Source organism: Hypomesus transpacificus, chromosome 8 (assembly GCF_021917145.1).
Source record: "Hypomesus transpacificus isolate Combined female chromosome 8, fHypTra1, whole genome shotgun sequence".
In the NCBI taxonomy this organism is placed as follows: domain Eukaryota; kingdom Metazoa; phylum Chordata; class Actinopteri; order Osmeriformes; family Osmeridae; genus Hypomesus; species Hypomesus transpacificus.
Window position 1 is genome coordinate 5,418,529 of NC_061067.1, and position 26,564 is coordinate 5,445,092.

The 26,564-nt window shown below is 45.0% G+C and overlaps 1 protein-coding gene across 13 annotated transcripts; it reads left to right on the forward strand.

Moving 5' to 3' along the window:
- The first annotated feature begins 1,047 nt into the window (after positions 1-1,047).
- On the forward strand, positions 1,048-26,344 carry myom1b (myomesin 1b). 13 transcript variants are annotated; one of them, XM_047023483.1, is made up of 42 exons: positions 1,048-1,327; positions 1,786-1,998; positions 4,046-4,180; positions 4,313-4,487; positions 5,386-5,543; positions 5,769-5,861; positions 6,634-6,722; positions 6,995-7,036; positions 7,215-7,238; positions 8,340-8,501; positions 9,258-9,419; positions 10,931-11,072; positions 11,270-11,469; positions 11,688-11,741; positions 11,937-12,061; positions 12,250-12,433; positions 12,628-12,802; positions 13,118-13,239; positions 14,791-15,312; positions 16,518-16,714; positions 16,833-16,959; positions 17,110-17,294; positions 17,526-17,640; positions 17,752-17,908; positions 17,995-18,101; positions 18,270-18,314; positions 18,567-18,703; positions 19,046-19,190; positions 19,521-19,580; positions 19,707-19,774; positions 19,906-20,019; positions 20,824-20,886; positions 21,110-21,197; positions 21,284-21,322; positions 21,476-21,581; positions 21,727-21,890; positions 22,000-22,036; positions 22,169-22,191; positions 22,285-22,340; positions 22,590-22,805; positions 25,280-25,421; positions 25,647-26,344. In XM_047023483.1, exons 2-42 carry the CDS (start codon positions 1,856-1,858, stop codon positions 25,985-25,987), a joined length of 5,439 nt encoding a protein of 1,812 aa, XP_046879439.1. In that variant the 5' UTR covers positions 1,048-1,327; positions 1,786-1,855; the 3' UTR covers positions 25,988-26,344. The 13 variants fall into 13 exon arrangements, with proteins under 13 accessions (XP_046879439.1, XP_046879440.1, XP_046879443.1 ...); XM_047023490.1 differs by having other exon boundaries at positions 1,049-1,327; positions 14,791-14,808; positions 25,647-26,342; XM_047023484.1 differs by lacking the exon at positions 7,215-7,238.
- The last annotated feature ends 220 nt before the right edge of the window (positions 26,345-26,564 follow it).

The window sequence follows — 26,564 nt, forward strand, 5'->3', positions numbered from 1 at the left end:
GACCCAGGTCTCAGCTGCAAAACAAGGCATTTCACAGACGGAGACGGAAACATAGAACCCAACAGTTTACCCAAGGGTAGTAATGAATTCCCCCTGTGATCTCAACACAGATCACTGTACCTATGTCCTTATTAAGTGCTGGTGAGACTATTTACAGAAGACCCTTTTTTCTCCAAAGAACGGTGGGGTTTTCATTTGAAAACACCCGAGTACAACCTAGAGAGAGAACTTGCTTAACCAGATTGACTGCTGGTTTCTCACATTGTTTGACGATGAGCTCTTGAGATCCAGTGGGTCTCACAGGATATCAAGATGTTAGGTTGATACATCCTCTGTGTTTACAGGGGACTTGATGAGGGGCTCCTAGATGTTATGTCCTTGTAATGCACCACTGTCTTTAACCACTAGAGTCCGCTAACCCCGTAGCACATTTTCAACAAAAAAGCGGCCTACAGATTACAATTTCAGACATCCCAACCCGCAGAGACTCATTTCCGGGAGGTGCTCTCTCTCTCTCTCTCTCTCTCTCTCTCTCTTTCTCTCTCTCTCTCTCTCTCTCTCTCTCTCTCTCTCTCTCTCACACACACACACACACTCACACACACACACACACACACACACACACACACACACACACACACACACACACACACACACACATTATTCTAACTGACATTCGTTGTGTGACGCAAGTAACAATGGCATGGCTAAAATTAGCCACAGACATAGCTGAAGCCACTTTAGATATGGAGCCAGTACTGTCAGGAGACGTGTGCAGTTTTAAAAATGTTCGAGTCTTTTGATGGTGTGATGGGTAACATAATCAACAATAAAATATTAACTTTTAGCCCATAAATCTATAGCCATATTATGTAATGACCTTGGAACTTCTTTTCATGAAACAAAAACTCAAAATAACCAACTCTTAACCCTATGAACATTTGTGATTTGTTTTAGTTGCCAATAGCTTGCTCATCCGTAAAGCGCATGCCTACATTGGGGCACTCGCTGAAACTTCTGTCATGCTAACTTGAGTCGCTCTAGTTGTGCATCCCATTGGGTCGGGTGTGCTGCTTGCATTTGAAAGTTGAGTTCCCTTCGTTCCCTATGCTCGGCTATATTTATCGGTACCCCTCACCATAAAAGGACGCGACTGTGGCTTCGACATTCCGTCGAGTGCCAATATTATTTTTGTTGTTTAGAAGGCTGCCTTGTCTTCTGCTACCGCACCTACCTGTTGCTTTGCCTGGATTGCAAACTTTATTGGGAACTTTTGGAGTTTAATCACCTGTTCTATCAAATTTAGTTGGAGGCTTTTTTGGCCTAGGTAAGTGATATTTATTAATACCAGACATTCTCAACAACATATCAGACAGTAACGCTGTTTGTAAAGATGCAATTTGAGAATATAACCTTGTTAATGCATTTATACACTGTGTGGAGTATGTGCATGTTGATGGGATGTTTGTCTGTTTGCTGTTTAAGTTATGTTGTGCTTGGCTAGGTCCAGTATAAACACTGGTTTGTAATTCACACCTAGTGATTAAAGAAATCAATGACATGGCATGATACATTATTTAGTGGTACAATTTATAATTCACCTATAAATGATCCGTGTTTAGTGATTTATACTGATTACACATATTATATCATGCAATCGGATTGATTTGTAATCATATCAACTGGATTAATTTACTATAATCCCACAGACAGATTGTTACAATGTTTTTCCAAATTAACAATAGTATTCCAACTGCACTCAATACCACCACTTCCCTACAATAGCTAAGCAGACAGACAGGTAATCGGAGACTTGGGAGATTCAGGGCTTGAGACAGGCACAGCATTGTGGAGGATGTCGGGATCCATACCTTTCTACCAGAAGAACCATCGCCACTATGATCGTGGCTACCGCAGCAAGGAGATGGAGTCGGCCGTCAGCCAATACCAGGCCAGCAGCAGCAGCTACGCTGCCCGTAGCAGCAGCACCAGCAGGGGGTAAGGAGGAGGGGAGATGCCCTGGAGGCTGAAGGGTCCATTCCTCCCCACCCACCCACCTACCCAACCCTGTGTCTGAACCGAGGATAGCCCTGCTGCCCCTAACCCTCATTACCCACCTCTTACTTCAGTCAGCTATCTCATCTATCCATGTCCCCCCCATGTCTCATTTCACTACTTGGAATCAACTTACCTCTCTCTCCTCCTGTTGGACGGCTCCACCCATTATGTCAGTTCCTTCCTGCCATCGCTGAAATCCCAACCTTCCCTCCACCGTCTCCTTTGGCTGAAGCTAAAACCTTTCTGCCGCCTTTAACACCTTATCCACCTACATCTAAACACCCATGCCAAAATACCTTGGTTCTGTGAATCCTGCATGTTCTCTGAAGTTCCAAGATGTATGATTGCATGTGAGTGTGAGAATGCATCTTCCATGGCTGGCCAGTTTATGAGACATTTTGCCCCATTTATTTGGTTGTTAGCCTGTTTTTGCTGATCTCTAGCGGGCTGGCGTATTGGATGAGCTTTACAGCAACGCAAGGTTATATAATGGCGTGTTATGGTATATGGTATAGACTGAAATAGAGTCTTGACCAGTGAATACCATGCCACAGGGAATGCAGGCTGTGTTGCAGTTTAGTTGGTCATCGGAATGCTAAACTAGTTTTTAAGTTCCTTCTCTTAGTATTCACAGAACTAAGTGAGAGATCATCTAACTGAAACATGGTGCTTGAAGCCAGTCATCGATGAGTTTACTGGGAGTACTGTACACAGTAATGCTAGATCACCATACAGGATCAGAGTTTAAGACTGACATGCAGATGCAAGATGATAGGGTCACATGGAATTCTTGAAACCAATCTTGAAGACTTGGTTTTGTGTCAGCGCTTCAGCTCTTGATTTTGTGTCAGTGCTGCTCTCTGAATGTGATTTGTCTAGACCTGCTGAGTAAAAAATACTAATTTATATTCAGACACCTTCATGCAAAGACAATGAGAATCTTGCTTTGCTACGTCTACGGTGGCTGAGATAAAGATGAATGGTTTAGAGTGTTGAGAGTGTTGGGCCTTTCTCATGGGAGCACCTGGCCACTCTTTAAATACACTGGCCATGTCAATTTTCTTAGGAGGTCATGGGGCATTTGTGTAACTAACAGACATCCCATGGGGACAGCAATGTCATAACAAACTTGAAAATTGAATTGTTGAAAATGTATATTTCAGTTGAGTTCAGAATTGAGATAGTTTTGGGTTCCTTCCTTTCACAGGCTTGGTGCAGGATTAACCTGTACTCCATTGCCATATGTGGTTATGTCGAGCTCTGCTCAACATGTCGGTTATGTCGAGCTCTGCTCGACATAATCTGTCTAGATGACTGCTTGTCCAGGCCAGAGATCAGACTGACGTATGGTGTTCTCTGGAGTAAGGGTCAGAATCAGGCTGGACATACACAGAGCCAGATGAAGAAAGGAGAGATTGTAAAGAGAGATAGTAATGTGGACATTTCCCAATGTGGAGTCTGTCTTAACAGGAAGACCTCTGGAGAGGTGAGAAAAAGCAAGCTTGACCTCTGATCCTCATGTTTACGAGAAGTTCTGTCATCATGTCCACAATCCAACACAGAGGAGATAGCTTGTTATTCCTGTCTTTATCCCTTCCTCCATTCTCCTGGATCTATTTAAAAGAGAGTGCACATAGAGGGACATTGTTGTGGCTGGTATGTCAGGGCCATGAAGGGCTTTTATAAGTGTGCTTTGTATACTGTACACTAATGGAAATATTGTATGACTTTTGCAGACTTTGATTGTAGCGTTGTGAATTATAGTGGAGAAGCATGCAGTTATTTTACAAATGCATATCTCTACTATTAGTACTGAATTACATAGTTTTATCTTCCTTGGTGGCCATGTTCGATCATGTTCTCATCTTATTGGCTAAACCCGCTTCCCTTCTTCCCATTAATACATCCCATAATATTTCAAAGACTTCATTTAACCCCCAGTTCTCTTATGTTGTAGTGGTTAACAGTGTCCTGTAACGTGTCTTAGTCTTAGAGTGTCTTCCTACTCTGGGCTGGAGGAAAGCAGACTGAGCCCAATACCCAAGAGATCCAAGCCCACCTACCTGGCTGTGGACAGAGACAATCAAATTATTGGCTATGTAGTGCCCATCTTCAGGGGCAGGTAAATGACCTCTGAACCTAGGTGGGGGTGGAGTGGGATACACAGTTACAGTAATGGCTTGATCTGCGAGAGTTTTGTGAACATGACTTGACAAACCCACCTCCTCCGTCCTACTCGGATCTGCCCCCATAGTCAGGAGTTTGCAAGTGGGCTCTCTGACACAGAGGAGGCCAGGATGAAGGAGAGCGCTGGGCACATGGCCCGGAGGAACCTGTTCACCAGTGGGTTGGAGATGGAGAGGACTGAACAGAGCTCCAGGAAGACGGCCATGCGCGAGTCAGCCGAGCGCATCTCTCTGAGCAAAAGGGTTAGTGCAGGAGTACTGCTTTGTTTCATCATAAAGAGAAGGATTTTTCTTGTGACGTCATAGAGAGAGATCTTTGTGACATCTAACAAGACAATGGCTTTGTGACATCATGGTAGATGGAATTCTCCTTTTGTGACATCATAGAGGGAAGAGTTTCTTCTTAGAAACATTTTGTTCTGACTTCCAAGTGAGGTCATAAAATAGTATGATAGTGGTAAAGGACTGTTATGAATATGTTATAATTATGGGATTATTCCTTGAAGACAAGAATGAGCAAAGCAACGCTCCATGTACATGGCACAAACGACAGTCTAGTGTGACTTTGTTTGTTATCATTTTACTCTGCTCAGGTTTCCCCCTCAGGGGTTATTTGTGTTTCTCATTAAAATGATTGTGTCAAAGATCCTGCCCCAGTCATACGAATCAAAAGAGCCACTGTGACCCCCAGAGTGGGACACCCTGCATTTAGCCTGTCCTTCCCTTGCCAACGAGCCCTGTTACTGGGTGAGACATTCCTTGCCTGATCAGGTTTCTTAAGACACAGGAAGTTGTGTCCAGGGAGTGTTGTCAGATGATGTGTTAAGGGTTATTGGAGGCAAGAGGAGGTGTCCCCAAGCCCATAGCTATTCTGTGGTTATAGATGTTGCCTGGGAACAGTGCCACACAGAGACAGATGCACGTAGTTGGCATGTCGCAAAAATATTTCTTGAGGCCCATTTCCAAGAAGGAGCCTTAAAAATGCTTTGTCTTTGCTTTGAGTATGCATTGTGAATTCCTTGTCAGTGTTCAAGAATTGGTTTTAACATGTTCTTGGGTTTTGGTGTTTGGTTGGGGTCAAGGAAATGTGAGTGTTTTCTATGTAGTAACTAAATTGACCTAATCACCACGGTGTCTTCAGATTCATGAAAACGAGGAGTATCACAAGCGCATGAACGAGGACAGCCTGATGCATACCCCAGAGTTTGTGATTAAGCCTCGCTCCCACACCGTGTGGGAGAAGCAGTGCGTACGTCTGCACTGCACTGTCTCCGGGTGGCCCGACCCAAGAGTAGTTTGGTGAGTGTACAACCCCCCCCCCCCTCCAACACACACACCACACCACACACACACACACATACAGTACACACACATGCACACCCACACACATTCTCTCTTTCTCCCTCTCTCTGTCCTCACACTCTAACTTTTCAGCTTTGACTATTTACATTTGTTTCCCTCCTTTTTTACATGTCTGGTTTCGTTCCTTCTTCTTCTTTCCTTCTGTCTACTTTCGACAACAAGGTACAAAAACAATGTGACAATTGACCCCCTTGCCCAACCGGGCAAGTACAAGCTCGTCAGCAGCTATAATGTGCACTCACTGGAGATCAACAGGTAGGCCAGCGGCTGTTGTTGTGCATTAACACGTACTCTGAAACAAGCCACAGCCATCTCTGAGTGGGGTATATCATTCCTGTGATGTCACCACATCATCCTAGCATCCATTAATGGTGCAACCAGACCTCCGTAGGAGTAGGTTTTGGTAGCTTTGTGTGTGAGCGGGCAGGTCAGACTGATGGCTAAGGGACAGTCGTGTCATATGTCACACCATAGGTACAGAGAGATGTCTGTCTGTTGTCTGTCCGTCCGTTCGAAGGGTTTGACGAGACGGGATCTTTGGAGCCTTTTCTCGTCTCACCTTTCGATAACAAAGAGGTCGTCTAAACATAGACTGCGGAGGTCTCTGGAGATATGTGGCCTGTTTTAGATCACTTCACACTGGACTGAACACTTGAGAAAGCGCCCTTGGGTATAGATGCATGTTTAAGGTCCACAAAGATATTAGGTGGCAAGTCATTAGTTAATGGAAAGTAACATTATAGCTGAAACCACGGTGCATTAGAGGACACACTGTAACCACCTCGTACAAATAACACCTAGCGACTGATGCGTATGACATCATTAGCAGAGGTTATTTATTTCCAGAGTATTTGCGGCCTGGAGTCCTGGTACACATTACAGTCCTGGCTCACATAGTTGTGTGTGATTTAAGTGAGTCGGATGGGAGGGGGCCCAAGGGGTTATTTGTGGGCTACACGTGAGCCAGTGCATAAAGAGACAGAACGTGTGTATCCTGAACATCACCTGTTTCCCGCTGATCTTTCAGATGTGACTTTGATGACACGGCACAGTATCGTGCGTCTGCCATGAATTCCAAAGGAGAGCTCTCCGCCTTCGCTTCTGTCGTTGTTAAGAGTATGTTTGAACAAAATTCCCAACTCTTACTATTTTCAGGATATCATATACAGTAGATACTAGATAGATACAGTAGATATAGTAAATCAAATCTCTTATCATAAAAATGTTTACGTCATTCCTCTCCTTTAGACCCATGCCTTCGATTATATGAACTCGTTGGCCCTATTCCTACTGTAGATTCGCCCAGTCTCCCATTGTTGAAACTAGATTGTTAGTTACCAAAGTTCCTCAAAAAGAAGCATAAACACTGTTCTTCTGCGTGTCCTCAGGATTCAAGGGAGAAGTGGATGAAGCTCTCCCTTCACCCAGATGTAAGTCAGGATGTTCTGTAACTGCCAAACATGACTCATCAACATAACATCATTCATGTACAGTAGGCTGTATGCTGTTGTATGGTTGTGGAGGTCAGGGGAGGGTGGGGACAGGGGGGATGCCTTGGGTGCTACTAACCTAACCGCTTCTTTGTTCTTCTGACACTGGTGGGCGCAGCAAGTGCAGCAAGCGGTTCTGAAGGTAACAGGGCCACCTCTGGTTTGATTACGTTTTGATCAACTGTTGGTGTATTCACAGACTGTCTCAACGTGTATCTGCATGGTCACTTTGTTGTGCATCTGTTTGAAAGTATTCTTTTTTGTGACTTTGATAGTATAATCAAATCATAATTTGCCTGGGATCAGTCCACAGCCAGTTCCCCCTTCTCTTTTTTGTTTGTAAAATATGATACTTTAAATATATATATGAAGTTTGAATATATATATGGATATGCTAAATATACTGTATGTTGTTTACACGCAATATGAATATACACAAAATGTGATGTTTTTGGAATGAGAATTTACTGCATAATGATACAGTTAAACTGTACATGAACTAAAGCCTACTTAAAAATAAATGCTCTTTAATCTCTGAATATAATATCACACAATGTGTGAATCAGCTATTCCTGCAAATCAAATACATAGATATGAATCCATCCAGTTCAGAAAGTAATGAAGAATCTCTTCCATGGCAGGTTTATATGAGGGACACACCTACCTATCACACCTTTCAAATTGAATAACGACAACCCTAACTACATGCAGTGGATGGTCGGATGTGGAAAGTCTTTAACTCCAACTAGGATTTGGTCCATGTGTACCACGTGCATTGCTCTCTGTGCTGCATGACTGTGTGCTCCCTGTTCACCTCCGTTTTGTTTGTGGACACCTTGTCAAGTCTCTGTCCCCGAACACTGTTGTCGTGTTGTCTCTGTGTAGGCCTGGGGGTGACTGAAGAAGCCCCTTAAACAGTTGTCTGTTGAGAAGTTGTGCCTGTGTGGCATTCTTTGAGTCTTTTTCTCTTTTGATGGAATGGAAGAGTGGTTATTGGTTATTGAAGAGTGGTTTGGCTGAACTTAATGAAGACGTTTGACTTTGTAGCCAGTATATCTTACCATGACAGGTCACCTGACCAATGTTCATTCGTCCCTTTATGCGATATGAATGTTTATATTTCAGTTTAGCCATCTGAGATGTGTGTGTGTGTGTGTCTGTGTCACACACACACACACAGCTGCATGGCGGACGTGTCTCCTCACCTGAACCCTTAATAACCTTGCGTCTTTTCGTCCTTCAGACGGCATCGTGTCTGAATATGGCATCACCTTCCAGACCCATATTGTGGAGAAGTTTGACGTGTCGTTCGGCCGGGAGGGGGAGACCCTGAGCCTGGGCTGCACTGTCATCATCTACCCCAACCTCCAGCGCTACCAGCCTGAGGTGCAGTGGTACAGAGACGGTAGGTAGAAGGTTCCCAGCCAAGGGTTTCTTTTGCGGTGCAAAGTACTGAACAGTCTTAAATGCCCCTTGAACACCCTTGAATAATTGGCCAAAGTTCATCAATGAAACTAACATCAATAGCAAGCCCAGCTCCTTCTTTATTGTTATCATAAACCGTTTGTATCAAGAGTTACAATTTCACAACTGAGTATTCAGGTATTTATAGTTATTTGAATGGTTCTAGTGATTATGGCATTTGATCCATAATCTTCTAATGCAGCTAGCGTCTTGAGAATGGGACTGGTGGTGTACGCTGGTGCACACGTCTTGGCTGGGACGTGTCCCAGAGTTGTCATCTGTGTGATGCATCAGTCCACTGATACACTCCTCTCCATGTCTGAGACCCACTCAGTGCTGACAGGCGCAAACTCATAGAAATACAACCCTATACTCCGACATGCACTGTACTTGATGACTTGTGTGTGCGCTGATTCATGCCTATTTGAAGTGCTAATGTACACACTAACCTTGTCTACTGATACAGTGGGCTTGCACAATTCATATCCAAAGGAAGACAGTGAAGGAGTGCTTAAAAAGTTCCCTTTTCTTGCGAAAATATCAAAATAAATACATAAACGTAGTCTTAGATGAATCTGCGTGCCTTCTGCATTAGTGTGCCAGTAGAACATATCTACAACATTTAGAACGTTTTTTTACACAGTCCTGTATCTGCCATCAAATACTGTTTTCTACAATTTTCTTCTGTGTCTACCAGACGTTCTCCTGTCTCCCTCCAAGTGGACCCACATGCACTGGAGTGGCGACCGGGCCACCATTACCCTGACACACCTGAACAAGGAGGATGAGGGGCTGTACACGCTGCGCATCACCACCAAGAGTGGCTATGAGACCCACTCTGCCTACGTCTTCGTCAGAGGTGTGGACCTGAGTAGAAAAGAACAGGCCCTTCATGTCCTGTGATGTTCATGGATGTACTTGTTCATGGACATACATCACAGAAAGTAGTGTTCCTGCTTCTTGTTGGCCCCTCTCTCTGTTGCCATGTGTCATGTGTGATTAACACGACCACGGTCAAAGTCACAGCAGATAACAGTGGAGTCACGGCCTGTGTGTGTGCGTGTGTGTGTGTGTGAGAGTGATCCCACATGGAGTTTGTAGCTGAGCCATACTGGCGTCAGCTTTTAAATCCCACTTTCCCACACAATGGAAATCTGTCAATTTACGACCCTAGAGGTCAAACCCTCTGAACTGTCATCCTCTCAACAGGCATCTGTCTTTCTAACTACGGAAAAAGTGATACTGTACGTCTGGCCAAAATATTTATCTGTGAATGTTAGCCTGTACAACGGGACTGACCTTCTCTGTTTCATGGTGTCCATACGCCTGCTGTTAGGGGAGACAGTGAGTGTAAGCGTGATGAAAATAGGTCCTATTCACTCTCTAACCTTTCAGAGGCCAGGTACAGTGTGTCTGGTAGCTAGCTATACTAGACCAAGCTAGCTAAGCAATTCTCAGTCAACTCACGGAGTGTGGATAGGACTGAACAGAGTTTACAGCAAATGCATGTTTCCAGATTAAAGTATTTTAAAAACGAGACGCACATGTTCTCACATTTCCCAATCTTTCCCAGTACTTCCCCTGACTAAAACATGCAACAAGCACACATAGACCACCCGCCTTGCCGTCAATATACACACGCTCAACACGTACATTAACACTCAATGCACATGATAGCCAGTGATTTTAAATACTCCTTGAATCACCACCTAAGTGACCACTGACTTAATGAAGGATCTGCCATGTTATGTCTCTTTAAAAGTCTCCACTCCGATCCTCTTACGTCTATGGAGATGGCTGTTGCTAAATCCGTCCCCCCCCCCACACCCCTTCTGTGGGATGCCTCAGAGGGGGGGATCAAGACCAGTAGCATTTCTGGACCTCAGCCTTGGCGCACCTCAGTCCATTGCACTGTACACTGGAAACCAGACACCAGACACAGAGTCCTACCACTGTGTACCACACAGAAACATATTAGGGATTTATTCTTGTGTTTTAGACTGGATGTGTGTGTGTCTGTCTGTGGTTATATTTGTGTTTCTGTTAGTGTGTGTGTGGGAGGGGGGGGGGGGGGGGGGGGGGGGGGGGGGGGGGGGGGACGACAAAGATCGTTGTTCCTACAGACTAACACACACATTGTAAAGGACTAATAAACATTTACATGTTTAGTCATTTATGTACTCTACTGTACAAACAGTACAGTTTAACTCACACAGTAGAGTGTAACTCACACAGTACAGTTTAACTCACACAGTGCAGTGTAACTCACACAGTACAGTTTAACTCACACAGTACAGTGTAACTCACACAGTACAGTGTAACTCACAACCCTAACATTCCTCACAAGTGAGTGTGTCTTCCTGCGGTCAGATGCTGATGCGGAGATGGAGGGGGCCCCTGGTGCTCCTCTGGACGTGCGCTGTCAGGACGCCAACAAGGACTACGTCATCGTCACCTGGAAGCAGCCAGCGGTGGACAGAGGAAGCTCAATCATGGGATATTTTGTGGACAGGTCAGTCTTAGGACATGTCATAGGTCAGAGTTTTGGGTGTGCTCTAACATTGATTTGCTAGCCTTTATTACCCCCAATTTGCTCTTTTACATGAACTAGAGGCTATGAATCGGTTTGTAGATATCAACCAGAGGTTGGCACTCGGTTGGCACTCGGTTGGCACATCCACCCTCTCAGCTTTTGTTCCTCCTTTTCAGATGTGAGGTTGGCACTACCCACTGGAGCCAGTGTAATGACACCCCCATCAAGTTTGCCCGCTTCCCCGTGACCGGTCTGGTCGAGGGGCGTTCCTACATGTTCCGCGTCCGCGCTGTAAACAAGTCCGGCATGAGCCGCCCATCCCGCGCCTCCGAGCCCGTGGCCGCCATGGACCCTGGTGACCGCGCCCGCATGAGAGGTATGCCCAACACCGTAAACCCCATGTCAGGCAAACTGATTGGAACCGCTAATCTTACATCAGTCATACCAGGATACAGCAGGCTTTGCAGAGTCTGGTTAGATGAAGGTTAAAATGAAAATGAATGAAACTATGGCCCTGACATCCTCTCCTGTGTAGATGGAAAACAGTATTAGACGCATGTGTCTATAGTCCCTTTTACACCTGTATCCTCTAAGGAACCTCTGCCCCCTGGACCGGTCAGATCATCGTGACTGAGGAGGAGCCTGCTGGTAAGAAATACTTACTGCATGAAGGCCTCCATTTTTAGAATGAATATTTACAGTAAAATTATCATATTGAAGCTGATGTGAGCCTGTAAGTGTTAGCAACCGTTTAACGGGCAACCGTTTTGGCAGTAACGTGGTCAGTAACTTACCTTAATGGGTGAGTGGGTGTACCTTGAACGTTTGAGCGTGTCCTTGCAGAGGGCGTGGTTCCCGGTGTTCCAGTTGGGCTGGAGGTGACTGAGGCCACCAAGAACTACGTGGTTCTGAGCTGGAAGCCTCCTGGTGAGAGAGGCCATGAGGGCGTCATGTACTACGTGGAGAAGGTAAGATCTGACGCCTGGTCTTCAGAACACAGCCTTAAGCTGTTCAGTACTACAAACACCACGTTCACCCAAGGACATATTTATAATAAATGTCATGTTTTACATTATTACCTTTTTTCTGTATTTCTATATTACTACTCGAGAGTTCTAGAATCAGCGATAACCCAATTGTAAATGTTGTTTTCCAGTGTGTGTCTGGCACCGACAGCTGGCAGAGGGTGAACACAGAGATCCCGGTTAAGTCTCCCCGCTTCGCTCTGTTCGACCTGGCCGAGGGGAAGTCATACAGCTTCCGTGTGCGCTGCTGCAACTCTGCTGGCGTGGGCGAGCCCTCCAGCCCCACCGAGCCCACCACTGTGGGAGACCAGCTGGGTGAGGGGTCAAAGGTTGCACATCAACCCTAGGGCTGGCGCATACACAATCACAAGATCAAAATCGTAAGGCCTCCAATCTGCCCTTGGCTTGCCCTTGGAGTTTGGTGTCAGTCCTTAAACTCAAATCTAAATTAAAAGTTCACTCTATTACATTCAGCTATATCTAATCCAATATGTCATTTCTGTCCCCAGATATCCCAGCTCCCCCTGGTCGTGTGGTGCCCATCAGGAACACGGACACATCCGTGGTGGTGTCTTGGGAGGCGTCCCGTGAGGCCAAGGAGCTGGTGGGATACTACATTGAGGCCAGCATTGTGGGCAGCAACGTCTGGGAGCCCTGCAACAACAAGCCTGTCAAAGCAACCAGGTACGGCAGGGTCACATTTGCCATGCAGTGCTCTCTGGAAGGAACACCTCTCAGGAAAACACTTTGACCTTTCACTTTCCACGTGGAACCTTCTTCTTAGATATAGGCTCCAGCTAGAACCATCTCAACAATGAAAAGCTACACAAGTAACCACAACATCTCCTTGAGGGTTGTTTCACAAGGTCAATTGTGTGTTTCGAAACCTTTTTCCATTTATGTAAACCGCACTCCTTTCCCTCCAATGTAGCCTGCCCTCTGTATGGTCAACAGGTGCATTACAAGTAAATGGTGACATTGCATTCATGACGTGTTCAGGTTCATCTGCCACGGTCTGGTCACAGGAGAGACCTACGTGTTCAAGGTGAAGGCTGTGAACGCTGCAGGGCTCAGCGAGAGCTCTCAGGAGTCTGAGCCTATTGAGGTGAAGGCTGCTATTGGTGAGTGAGACCCACTAAGGGGGTCACCTGAGACTTACAAAAGAGGGCAGAATAGTCAAAGATTTCTTATTATAATGACTTATTTTTGTTATATTGACATTCATGTGGATTAAAAGTAGGCCTTCATATTTTTAACGAACAGGATTAATCTAGAAGTTGATGTTAGTAAGGTTTTGTCTCGACACCATGAAGGGATGTCATGTATCTCAAGTACCATGTGGATTATCTCTGTCCATTAAGACGTGTTCCTTCAGCTCTGTGTCCCCATCCGCATCTACACGTTGTTCTCTCCATTGGTTCTATGGTTTTACTCTGTCACTCCACCACTTCCTCCTTCTCCTCCGCCGTCACGTTGTACCGCACCGTAGTAACCGTGTAAGCCACACCCACCATCCCGTTGAGACCCTGCTACCCCTCCTCCCCCCACCCCCACCAACCCCACCCCTGCACTCTCCCTGAGTTGGGGTCAGGGTCAGGACTTGTAGACTTCCTCTAAATTGGGTCGGACGCGATCCAACTCAGCGGTGGTTACAAAACCAGCCCACCTCGCGGTCCTCCGCCACGCGCACCCCTCTCCACCACCCCGAATCCCCTCACCTGTCCTGGGCACGAGTGTCGGCCCCCCATCCTGGTGTTTAAGGTATCCTCCCCATCCCACTCCCACCAGAACCCCTCCAGATCTGCATCTTGTCTGTCTCTGACTCATCTGAGATGACTAACCTGACAGTGGCATGGGTCTGGACAGCAGTAACACAATCAATGCATTACATTACCAACATTTCAAACATGTAAAAGTAGCACATACTCTGTATGCATTCTACAGTGAGTAGGCACAATACACATACGCTACGCAGGTGAAAACCCTGCCATGCTACCACCACTACCACTGCTGTTAGTAGGTCCTGCCTGCTCACCTCCAGCTGCTCCATAATGTCTGTCTGCACCCTAAGTTCCAGTGCTTTCTGCTGGGCAACATCACTCATCCACTGGCTAGCTTTGCGCCAAGCAGCTTGCTCGGTTTGCCGTTATGAAACGCACTTAGGAACAATGCTAATGGATTTCTCCTCTCCTGATGTCCATTACTAGTAGCTGGAAAAAGTGTCCCTCATGCTCAATGCAACGATTGCACTGATTTGTATTGACTGTACAACATTAGCATACTGTATCCAATCAAAATATGAACCAAGGTCAGCGGATGAAATCCACAAGCATCATTTCTAAAGTACAGTGTGGCTTTTTCATAACGGTTGGTGCAAAGCCTGCACACACTGGCTCTCCTTCCTCCTCACAGGCCTGCGCTTCCTCATAAACACGAATGGCCTTTGGTCTCCTCACCCAGATGTCACCCGTTTGTCATCTTGTCTTCATTTTTCTGTCAGATGAAGACAGTGTAACTGTATCTGATATGTGAATTTATTGTTCTGCTTTAATAGTGTCAGATTTTCTTCTGTGTTTGAGTGTTGTAACTGAGATTTGAGTTGTTTGTGATAATCGTTCCTCTTTTGTGTGTGTAAAATGGCCTCTTTTGCTTTTCTCTGCTAACTCCTATAGGGGGCGGTATTCCATATGGTGTGTTGCCGGAGATTGGGCCGGGGGGTAACGCGGGCGGACTAACCGAGCACAGGCCACGCTGGGCGGGCACGCATGCAGCCGTCCAGCCTCCCGCTGACACAATGCTAAAGCTCAATGCTCAGACTGACAGTGTGTCTGGGGCCGGGGCCGGGCCGGGGGCTAGAGCTGGGACCACCAGCTCAGACCCCTCAGAGTCCTCAGAGCCCGTACTGAGTAAAGACAAGGGAGGCAAGAGAGGCAGTGTGACCTGGGCACCTGACCTGGTCCAAGATTCTTTCTATGACTCCGACCCAGTCCCAGTCCCAAACTCAAACATAAACTCAGGCCCAGACTCAGTGGTAGACCCAGCCGTAGACTCTGTCTTGGCTACAGATGAGGTTCAGAGTCAGGCTGTAGCCCAAGAACAGGTGCCAGTGGTCGGGCAGGCACGTAAGTCTTCTGTAGATGCTTCTGCCAAAGCATCTACACATGGGAGAGAGAACCCCAGGACAGACCCAGCAGGTGAGCACTCAGTCAGGGACAACCATCTCTTCCTCATCCAACCCCCCCCCCCCTAAAAAAACACTCATCTTTCACCAACAGGAATGGTTCTATTTAATTATGTTTTATTCGTGGAAATACGTTATTTTTGGATCCATAGTTTCTCAGTAATAATAATGACAGTGTAAACATCTGAATGGTGAGGTTCTATTGTCCCATCCACAGGAAATTCACAAAACAAGTAGATTGTAGATTAAGGTTTTCAGGTAAGTTTAATACCACTCCTTACAGTTAACTCAACTCAAGTCACGCCGTTAAGGCATTCTGCTGGCCACCTTTACCACAAGGCTGTTTTACACACCCTGGGGTGCTTATCGGGGTCCTAAACCCACATTAGGGTTCAGGCAATGTGTTGGCTACCTCTAAATGTAGGTTGGCTCTTTAGGACCCCACTTTCACCTTGTGAGCTCAGTGCACATTAACACACGCAGTCACACTGTGACATAGCCCCTGCCAACCAATCACAGCTCGCCTCCAAAGTAGGTCAGCAAATCGCAATGAACACATGACCACCATCACTGAGACCTTTACAGTAGTGTACTCTCTGCCTCTTTAAAACCCACCCCTTTTTGATTTTCAAGAGCTCAACCCCCTCTGCTATAAATTAGGGAAAACATTATGTCCATGTGACTATTTGTGTTGGACATGGCAGCTCAATTTATCGTAATAGGATCCAACCTGCTTTGGGAGCTTTTATTCTCCAGAGTTTTATTCTGCAGTGCAGTCCCTGAAACCTGGTGAATTTACAGACATTCTGCCCACATGCAACTCTCTCATTTTCAAATCCTGAGAGTCTGTTTTTCCACCTTGTCACTCACTGTGTTGTGAAAACACAGCATGAGTCAAAAGGTTGAATGTTCAGCTGTGTGTCGCTAACAAGAGTTTTCTACTGCAAGTCTACAGCAAGGACTATATTGGCTTCAGTCCACCATCCTCTATCTCCTACTATCTTCAAATCAAAGTACTTTTACTTTTCATATAAATCTTTATTAACAATGAACATCAATATGAAATGTTGTCAAGGGTGTCCAACTCTTTCTGTAGGAAATAGTCAAAAGGATTAAGAATAATAGCAGACTTCAGATAACAGGTGTTCAGTGTCCCAGTACACCCTAGCCTCACACTTGACTCAGCCTGATGTTAACTGGTCTCCTGCGTTGCCACAGCGACCCCTGCCCCGCCCTATGGCATCAGCGTTCTGGAGTGCGTGCGTGACGCAATGGTGCTGTCCTGGAAGCAGCCGACGTTCATCGGTGGGGCAGACATCACCGGGTACTTTGTGGATTACCGCGAGGTCGTCGAGGGAGTGGTGGGGAAGTGGCACGAGGCCAACATCAAGTCTGTCACTGACAGAGCCTACAGGGTGAGGAGGGCATTGGGTTTATGTGGGATGATGTCCTCTCTCTGGCCTCTAATCATTCATGTCTATTAATGTTCCTAAAATGTGACTGTTGGGGACTGTGTGTGCCTTGTCTGCCCAGGTGTCAGATCTGAAGGAGAACATGAAGTACCAGTTCCAGGTACGGGCTGCCAACATGGCAGGTGTGGGCATCCCCTCTTTGTCCAGTGAAACGTTTACATGTGCGGAGTGGACCATTGCTGTGCCAGGTGAGTTTCACACGTCTCAACATTATCAGAATAACAGAATAACTTTTGTCTAAAAGCCGATTGGGCAGTTTTCTGAAAACTCATCTGCTGGCACTGCTGCATACACAAAACATCTTGACCATCTGGTTTTCTCTGGTTGCTGGGTTACAGGACCCCCCCATGACCTGCAGGCCACGGAGGTACGCAGCACCTCCCTGATGTTGCTGTGGAAACCACCCGTGTACCAGGGTCGTGATGAGGTCAACGGATTCTACATTGACATAAAGGAGGCTGAGGCACCGTTGGAGGCGTGGAGAGGAGTCAACGAGAAAGCCACAAACAAGAAGTACATGAAGGTCGGCACCTTCCTGTCTTCTTATTAGGAACTCATTGAAAGTACTAAAAAGACTAAACTACATAGAAAACATTTTTTTTTTTAAAGAGAAAGCAGAGGAATTTGATTGGAGAACCATCTCTTTCAGTTTTGAATAAATAGAAAAACCTCTCAAGATTTTCCCTTTGAGACCTTTTCAAGAGACACATCTCTTCACGGTGTCCACTATTAGTCTTTTCTCTCTTTTTGACAGATTCAAATCCCGAAGGAGGGAGAGACCTATGTGTTCCGTGTACGTGCACAGAACAAGGCTGGTGTTGGAAAGGCCTCCGAACCTACAGAACCAATCCTGGCCCAGACCAAACCAGGTACACAAACCCAGAACCTAGGGTATATGGAAAAGGCTAGGGAGCACAATGCTTTGTCATCGTGTCCTGGTTAGGATATGTCAACCTGAATCTTCCTCCTGTCTCACTCAGGTACCACAGAGATAGTCGTGGACGTTGATGATGATGGTGTGATCTCGATGAACTTCGAGTGCGCAAACCTGACCCCAGACTCTAAATTTGTGTGGTCCAAAAACTACGAAGAAATCACAGATGAGACCCGCATTACCATGGAAACCAAAGGAAACAAGTAATTTCCAGAAAACAGTGTGTGTTTCTGGTCTGAGTCGTTCTTCAGTGTTCTTATTCCTGTAACGCTGCTATGTGTCCGCTTAGGTCAAAAGCCACCTTTAAAACTCCTGCTGAAGACGATCTGGGCATTTACTCTTGTTTGGTCACCCACACTGATGGGGCTTCATCCAGCTACACTCTCTCCGCAGAGGGTGAGTCACACTCTGTTTTGCTCCTGACCTGAGGACCCTTCTTAGTGGGCACAGTCCTCTCTGTAACAGTCACTCCCCATCCTGGGACGGCTGTTTTTTGGCTGTTTCAATATATTGTTATTCTGGGGTCATGCCGGGGTCATGCCGACATGTCTACTTTTTTGGCAGAGTTGAAGAAGCTGCTTGAGATCAGTCACGACCACAAGTTCCCAAGTGAGTGTCTTACTTTCATCCACCCTCTTCATAGAATTTAGTGGCGTATTAGAATGACTCTCGAATTAGAATCTATCATTCTCACTCACTATCTCCTCATCTATAACTTACATCCTTTTACGTCTCTCTTTACGTCTCCTTTGTCTGTCTCTCTCCCTCCCTCCCTTGCTCTCTCTCTCTCTCTCTCTCTCTCTCTCCCTTCCTCCCTCCCTTGCTCTCTCTCTCTCTCTTCCTCTTACTCTCTCCCTTCAGTTATTCCCCTGAAGACAGAGCTGGCAGTGGAGCTGCTGGAGAAGGGCAAGGTTCGCTTCTGGCTGCAGGCTGAGAAGATCTCAGCCAACGGCAAAGTGGAATACGTGTTCAACGATAACGTTGTCTCTCAGGGCGAGGTGAGAGAGCGCCGACAGGGAACTCATGATGGCAAACCCACTGGGCTAAACGGCCAGGCACTCATACCAAGTAGTCTGAAAAAGAAAGAACTAAAATAAATAATGGTCGCCCTATACATCACACTTCTAATCTACTATGTATTCAAACTATATGTGTAAGTACAGACTAATACATGTTTTAATACATATAAATGTATCTGGTTTAATAAGAGTTAAAGCAGATTTACACCATAGGGCTTTGTAATCGCTAACAGCCTAAACACAGTCACAACATGTGTTGTTGTTGATGGCGTATATGGGATAAGACTGAAAATGTTTTGTCTTCGGGTTGTTGCCTTGCAGAAGTACAAGACGAACTTTGACAAGAACACAGGTGTTATTGAGATGACCATGGAGTCCCTGACACCTGCAGACGAGGGGACCTTCACCTTCCAGCTGCAGGACGGCAAGGCCACCAACCAGTCCAGCCTGGTGCTCATTGGAGATGGTAACCCTTAGATTAGGTCCTGTCCAACCTTCTTTCTTCTTTCCTGTCTTCCTTCCTTCCCTCCTTCCTTCCGAGGCTGGATAGGTCACTGTGATACAGAGGAGTTCATGCCATCCATGATCAAATCATGTTCGATAGGAGATCATTTTGAGAAGGAAAGGAAGGAATCTTTGGTCCTTTTGGTCCCTTTTCTGTCTAACTAAACCAGAAGTCAACTTAATACACTGTAACTGTATCCACACTAAGACAGTGAATACATTGATCATTTACATGTAGTTGTTCTACTGAAGATGTGTTGCCTCATCCGTGATCCTTTGCTTATTTCTCCAGTGTTCAAGCAACTGCAGAAGGAGTCTGAGTTCCAGAGGAAAGAGTGGTTCAGAAAGCAAGGTACTAGAACCAAACTGTAGCACACAAGCAAGCACACATACCTGCTTGGGAAGCTTATGTTAGTGCTGTGAACACGTTTGTTTCAAGTTTAATGTTTCTAATGGCTGGCATGTTTGCTTTGTGTAGGTCCTCACTTTGTGGAGTACCTGAGCTACGAGGTGACCCCGGAATGTTGTGTTGTTCTGAAGTGCAAGGTGAGGCTGAAGGAAGGGGTCGAATAGATAAAGGAAACAAAAATGAGAAGGATGTTAAATCTCTTTCAAACTTACAGTTTGTATCTGTAACTATTTATTTGTCTCTCCATCCCTCTATTGCTCCCTTGCAGGTTGGAAACATCAAGAAGGAGACAGTTGCATTGTGGTACAAAGACGGGCGTGAGATTAAGGCAGATGAGCATCTCACTTTCACAGAGGGAGTGCTGACCCTGGAGATTGCTCAGGTGGGAGAAAGAAAGATGTATATATATACATATATATATATATATATATATATATATATGTATATATATAGAGAGATATTTATACAAATTGTCTATTATGTAAACATGTTTAACACTTTTGTTTTTGTGCAGTATTATTCCTGTCGACGTGCTCATTGTCTGCATATATGAATGTTCATCAAATCTCTCTTTGTTCATATATTGTAAATATACAGTCTCTTCACACATCACAGGCATCACTTCCCTGTGTATCTTCAATACACAAGATGCATTGTGGAGCAACATATTCAAGGTGGTTTAAAGGGGGTCTGAAGTGGTTTTCTATGTGCACAGTCCAGCCCGATAGTAGTGAACATGACAATCTTACCACAACTTCTATGTATTATTTCCGACGTTATATTGTACATTATAGTTATATATTTATGATTTTTATTTGACATCATATACCTTATTATACCTTTATTTTATGTGTTAACATTGTGACCTGATCTTCTGAACATTTGACATGATATTACCACCTTCTCTTCAACTAATGAACCTAATACATCACACCTACTGGACTTTAAACACCACGTTTAATATCTCTGTCAGAAAATCTCAATTTGTTTTCTGTCTTAACTCTTATATCTGTTTGTATCCAGCCTGTCCTGTCCTTTTTCCATCCTTCAGTTTATATGTATGGGCAGAGCCACCTCCATCCCAGTGTGTTGTCCCATATGCGTCTCACTGGGCAAACTGTAGCAAGTCACATGATAGCCTTGAGCCCTGGTCGGCTGTGAACGTAAACATTTGTCCCTGTTGCAGCGTGACACTCCTGCAGCCGTGGCAGACATTCCGCCCGACGACGTTTACTGGAGAAGACTCAAAGTTGGGATCCGTGTTGTGTTGTCACCATAAGACGCCTCTCTCTTGTATTGCCTTTGAGAGTGCTTTCTTGCTTTTGCGTCAAATATGTGTGTCCTGCAGCATCCTTAGCAGGGGAGAAAAGCTTGGCTTTTCCGTAGAGCTTCTATTTACGTTTTATTCTGTTACAAAATGGTGTTGCAACGGGTTGTGGGTATATGCTTCTCACCTCAGCTTCTCCCTCCAGATCTCAAAGAAGGATGCCGGTATCTATGAGGTGATTCTGAAGGATGACAGAGGAAAGGACTCCTCCACATTGAACCTGACGGACCAAGGTACACCCTCAGAACTGGCTGCTGAACCAGACCTCCGATCGGTACTTGACTGGAACTAACAAAACTCTTGAATTTCCATCTTTCAGGTTTCAAGAACATGATGAACGAAGTGTTCAGTGTTATTGGTAAGAATGTCTATAGGTATTTCCAATACAGCTGTTCCCTTTTTTTGCACCGTTTAATTCCTAATCTTACATGGTCTAAACCAAAAACCAACCTTTTTACATTATGTATTTTATCTGTACATAAAACCTTTTTCTTCTGTTTGTGTTACCCAGCCAACTCATCCACAGCTCTGAAGATCCAGAGCACTGAGGAGGGCATTAGACTGTACAGCTTCGTCAGTTATTACAACGACGAGCTGCATGTCACCTGGCATCACAAGTGTGTACTGCTACCATTGCCATGTCTTAGTGACTGTCTGTATGACTTTGTTCTTGTATCTGTGTGTGTATAAGTGTCTATGTGTGTGCGACTGTGTGTGTGTGTTTTCAGCGTGTCAAAACCACTCTTTCTCCCTCTCTGGTAGGGATGCAGCGATAGCCTTCACAGACCGGATCAAGAGTGGTGTGGTGGGGGAGCAGCTGTGGCTGCAGATTTCCGAGCCCACCGACAAGGACAAGGGAAAGTACGCCATTGAGTTCTTCGATGGGAAGGGTGGTCTACGGAGAACCGTGGAGCTGTCCGGACAGGGTGAGTCCATTCACAGGTGTTGGAAGGAATGAACTAGTCTTTTTGCTCTGACTCTGCTGTACCAAATGTGTTGGCACTTACTTGTTTGTTTGTTTTTTTGACCTTGCAGCATTTGATGATGCCTATGCAGAGTTCCAGAGACTCAAGTGAGTAACTCAGAGTTGGGTTGGGGTTTGAGCTCTATGCAAAAATACAAAGTTAGGATTAGGGTTTCCCCTGTTTCCTGGTCTCATTATCTGCAACCTCTTTATTCAACATCCCATCCCGTAAATCTTCAGAGCGGCTGCTATTGCAGAAAGAAGTAAGTTAAATGTTTTCCAGTCAAATCCAGTTTGGCCATAGATACAGGTGTCTTTTTTAGGTCAGCGCTTAATTCTGATGCTCTTTGTTCTAGACCGTGCTCGTGTGGCAGGAGGCCTGCCTGATGTGGTCACCATACAGGAGGGCAAGGTAAACGGCTGCTGCTGAGTCCACCATGTGGAGCAGTAGAATTTGACACCACAGTTATAGTCATCACATAGGAGTGTGGTGGGATGGGTCTGTATATACTGTATTGGGTATATAAGTTGATGTTCATGGTTCCATTTTGGCCTTGAACACTGGTACTTCTGGTACTTGCGATTAGTAACCATGGTTGTTGATCTGTAGATGCTATGTGTGTGTTTTACCTTGTTTGTTTGTGTTTATCTACCTCCTCAGGCCCTGAACCTGACCTGCAACATCTCGGGCGACCCTCTGCCTGAGGTCACCTGGCTGAAAAACGACAGGGAGATGGTGTCAGACGACCACTACATCCTGAAGTTTGAGTCGGGCAAGTTTGCTAGCTTCACCATCAGCACGGTGAACACGGCGGACTCTGGCAAGTACAGCATCCTGGTGAAGAACAAGTACGGCACAGAGAGCGGAGACTTCACCGTAAGTGTCTTCATGCCCGACGATGTCGGCGGCAAGAAAAAATAAGAAGGTTTCCCGGTCTTGACGTAAATATGTATAAAAAAGGGTAGAAAAATGAACAGCAAAAAAGAGAAATGTCATACCGTCTTTAGCCTGTGCGTTGGATTGTGGTTTGAGAAGTGTAAACAATATAGTCTCATACAAGGAGGTGGTTAACTGTTATAGTCTGAGCGCAACATGTCTGAAGTTTCATTGTGAAATCCAAAGTGGATCAAGGAAAATATAATTTATTGAAGCAAAACCCGTAAACCACACTAGTAGGTCCAAACATTCTTTATCTTGAAATCACTGTAGGCCTAAAGTAATTACATGATTATAACTTTACGCACCCCCTCACTGCCCAAATATTATGTTCTGTTATTTCCTTTGTTCTTTGTGTTCAGTACCAAAGAGGGATGTAGAGTCAAATGTGAGTGTAAGTTTAAATTGATTTGCTGCAACTGACTTAAGAAATGAAAGGCTGACCGTCCAAAGTAAATATGTGACGATGAGGAAGAAAAACTAACAATGACGGGTTGAGAATCTGTGTAAGAACAGCTTCTGTGTTAAATGTAAGTTCCATTACTTTCACAATCACTATGTGGTGATTTGACCTCCTCTGTCATCCTGTAGTGATTATGATGTCACCTCCCCTGTCATCCTGTAGTGATTATGATGTCACCTCCCCTGTCATGCTGTAGTGATTATGATGTCACCTCCCCTGTCATGCTGTAGTGATTATGATGTCACCTCCCCTGTCATGCTGTAGTGATTATGATGTCACCTCCCCTGTCATGCTGTAGTGATTATGATGCCACCTCCCCTGTCATGCTGTAGTGGTTATGATGTCACCTCCCCTGTCATCCTGTAGTGATTATGATGTCACCTTCACAGGCATCCTGTAGTGATCATGATGTCACTTTCTCTCTCTATCTGTTTATGAATGATAATTATTGCACCACTTCCTCCACTCCCTGTCTCTTCAGAAGCACTAATAAAGGTAGCATGTATTCCCCCACCTCCTCCTGTTTGGTTTCACTGTGTGGTCTCCCCTATCACAAACTCCTCACATTCCCTTCCTTTCAGTTCAGTATTCTCTTCACCCTTCACTCCAGTCACTTGTCTGATTCTGTTTGCTACAGTAGATTGCCAAGAGCATGGAGTCAACCATCAACGCATGAAGACACTCCCCTTTTTTCAGCCAGACCACAGTCCAAATGAAATCTTTCCATTATTTCATTATTTGAGGTGCATTTGATTTAATTTACTGGGAACAATGGAGTAAACCATGGTAACAGTAACTGAAGCGAGTTCTTGCTATCAGTCCACCCATCCCCCTGCCCAGCAAACTGAATAAAGTGCACCTAAATAATTAAAAGAACATTTTGGTCCAGGTCTGATCAGAACACACGTAAGCACTCGTCTTTCATGTCACATGTCACATCCTGTTGGGCTCTCAACACACCCAAACCAACTGCCCTTCATGTCCTCCACACACATCTAGTAAAGCCTCCCTACTCATCACATTCCTTCTCCTTCCTCAGTCCATAGAGTTGCCTTTTTGCGCACGTAATACACATTTCAATTCAAACATAAACCCTAGGCACATGTTTTTATATCTACTCATCAATTATTTACTACATGGACCTATGATCTTTGACTGGGAGCGATATGTAACAATGTGACCGAGAAAAAGAAAGTGTTTCTTATGAAGAACACAACAAGGAAATGCTAGGGCGTGTGGAAAAAACTCTTAGTCATACCTGTGTGTGGGTGTGTGTGTGTGTGTGAAAGTGTGTCTGTGTGTGTGTGTGTGTGGGGGGGGGGGGGGGGGTGAGGGGGGGGGGGGGGGGGGGGGGGGGGGGGTGTGGGTGAGCGTGTGTGTGCTTGAGTCTCCATTTGAGGTCATTGACCGGAAAACGTGGATGGTTGAACCAGGGAATGTGGCTGTAATGACATCTAACTGAACAAAGGGTTAAGTCACAGCAGTATAATGAAAGCAGCCACCTTTCTCACACTGAGGCCAGGGTGTGGGCTCCGCAGCAACTCATCAGTCCCGATTGCCCAGGGCATGGTCAATACCTGTCCACAAGATTTACCTACAATCTTCATTTACAATCTTGCAGTCTCTATGGATGTGCAGTTACTGGCCACGTAATTGATGATAGGAAACAAACACTGATTGTTTACCTTTCTGGTTTTGTGAACCACAATGTCTAAAATATGGACAGGCGTTTTCTCTCAGATATGTTCATTTAAACATTATGACTTCATTGTAGAAATTCAAATCACATGCCACCTTTATTAGTCTGGAAAATACCTAAATATTCAAGTAATCCTAATATGTCCTTGGTAAGTAACGCCGCCTTATCTAATTTTACTAAGATAAGTATCAATCTGTTATTATAATCTATTGTGGGTTTGTATGTGTCTAAGTGGATAACCTCTCCTGCCAGATAAAAGTGACAGAGGGCACAGGAGACCTGGGAGGGACTGCATATCTGACTGATGCTGATGGGAACGTAGTGTTTGGGCCAAACACCCCTCAGGAGAAGAAAAAGACGACAGTTACTGGAAAGAAAATGCAGAAAAGGAAAGGTAAGACGAAGACGAACCCCCAGGTAGACCTGTGTACCTGCATCTGTGTATGCCCATGTTACTGCATGGACAGAAATGGACTATATTCCTTTCTTTGTAGGCCTACCGTAAACACTATACACTATGGAAAAACTTGAAGAACTTGAAACTTGAAGTGGTTTTATGAATAAATGAATGAGTAGATGTAAACGAGTGAATTAATCCGCTTTTTGTATAATATTTCAGACTCTGTAATTCTGAAACAACCAATGCATATCGCAGAAGAAAAAAAGGAGAGCAAGGCAGAGGAAAAGTCTGAAAAGAAAAAAGAAATGAAAGTGGAGAAAGTGGGTGGAAAGGTTAATGTTGCAGAAGAGAAAAGGGCTGCTGTCTCTGCTGCTGCAGAACAGGAGGACCTGACCCCCGCTGCTGGAGAACAGGAGAACCTTACCCCCGCTGCTGCAGAACAGGAGAATCTGACCCCCCCTGCTGCAGAACAGGAGAACCTGCCTGAGGCCACAGGCACGGATGAAGACAAGCCAATCACAGAGCTCACACCTGAAACGCAAGCACATAATACAGACTGAAAAGGACAAACATGAGTGTTAGAAAAGGAGAGAATAGATTCATCACAGTGTGAAATGGTTCTGCTGTAGTTTGTTCGGGGCATGATTGGTGTGTAGCAGAACTTGGAAATATGAGTGGTTGTTTAATGGCCACTTGTAATTTTCTTTCCTCTTCTTGACAAATACATAATAACCTTTAAATGATGACTTATTGATATCCAAAGAAGAACATCATTTTGGTCATATCCATTTAATTTGCCTGAAGTTACAATATTGCACAGTAGGTATTGCTTTTTTTTCTAGAAATTTGTATTTTATATTCTTCAATATTTGATTCATAAACTTCAATAAAGGCATACGGTAAACATAAATCAGCAGTGGCAGCTGTCAAATTCCCTTAAGTCAACTATGAATTTAAGAGACGTTAGATATATTTATGCACAATATAAACTTGTGTAATTCTCTGATTTTATATAGACTATGGGGCACTGTATTAGTAGCTGTTCGACTGGAACAGGGGCTGGGGTAGCATACATAACTCAAATAAAAGCGTCAGAAAAATATCAAATGACTTTTGATCGTCAACACACATCCATTG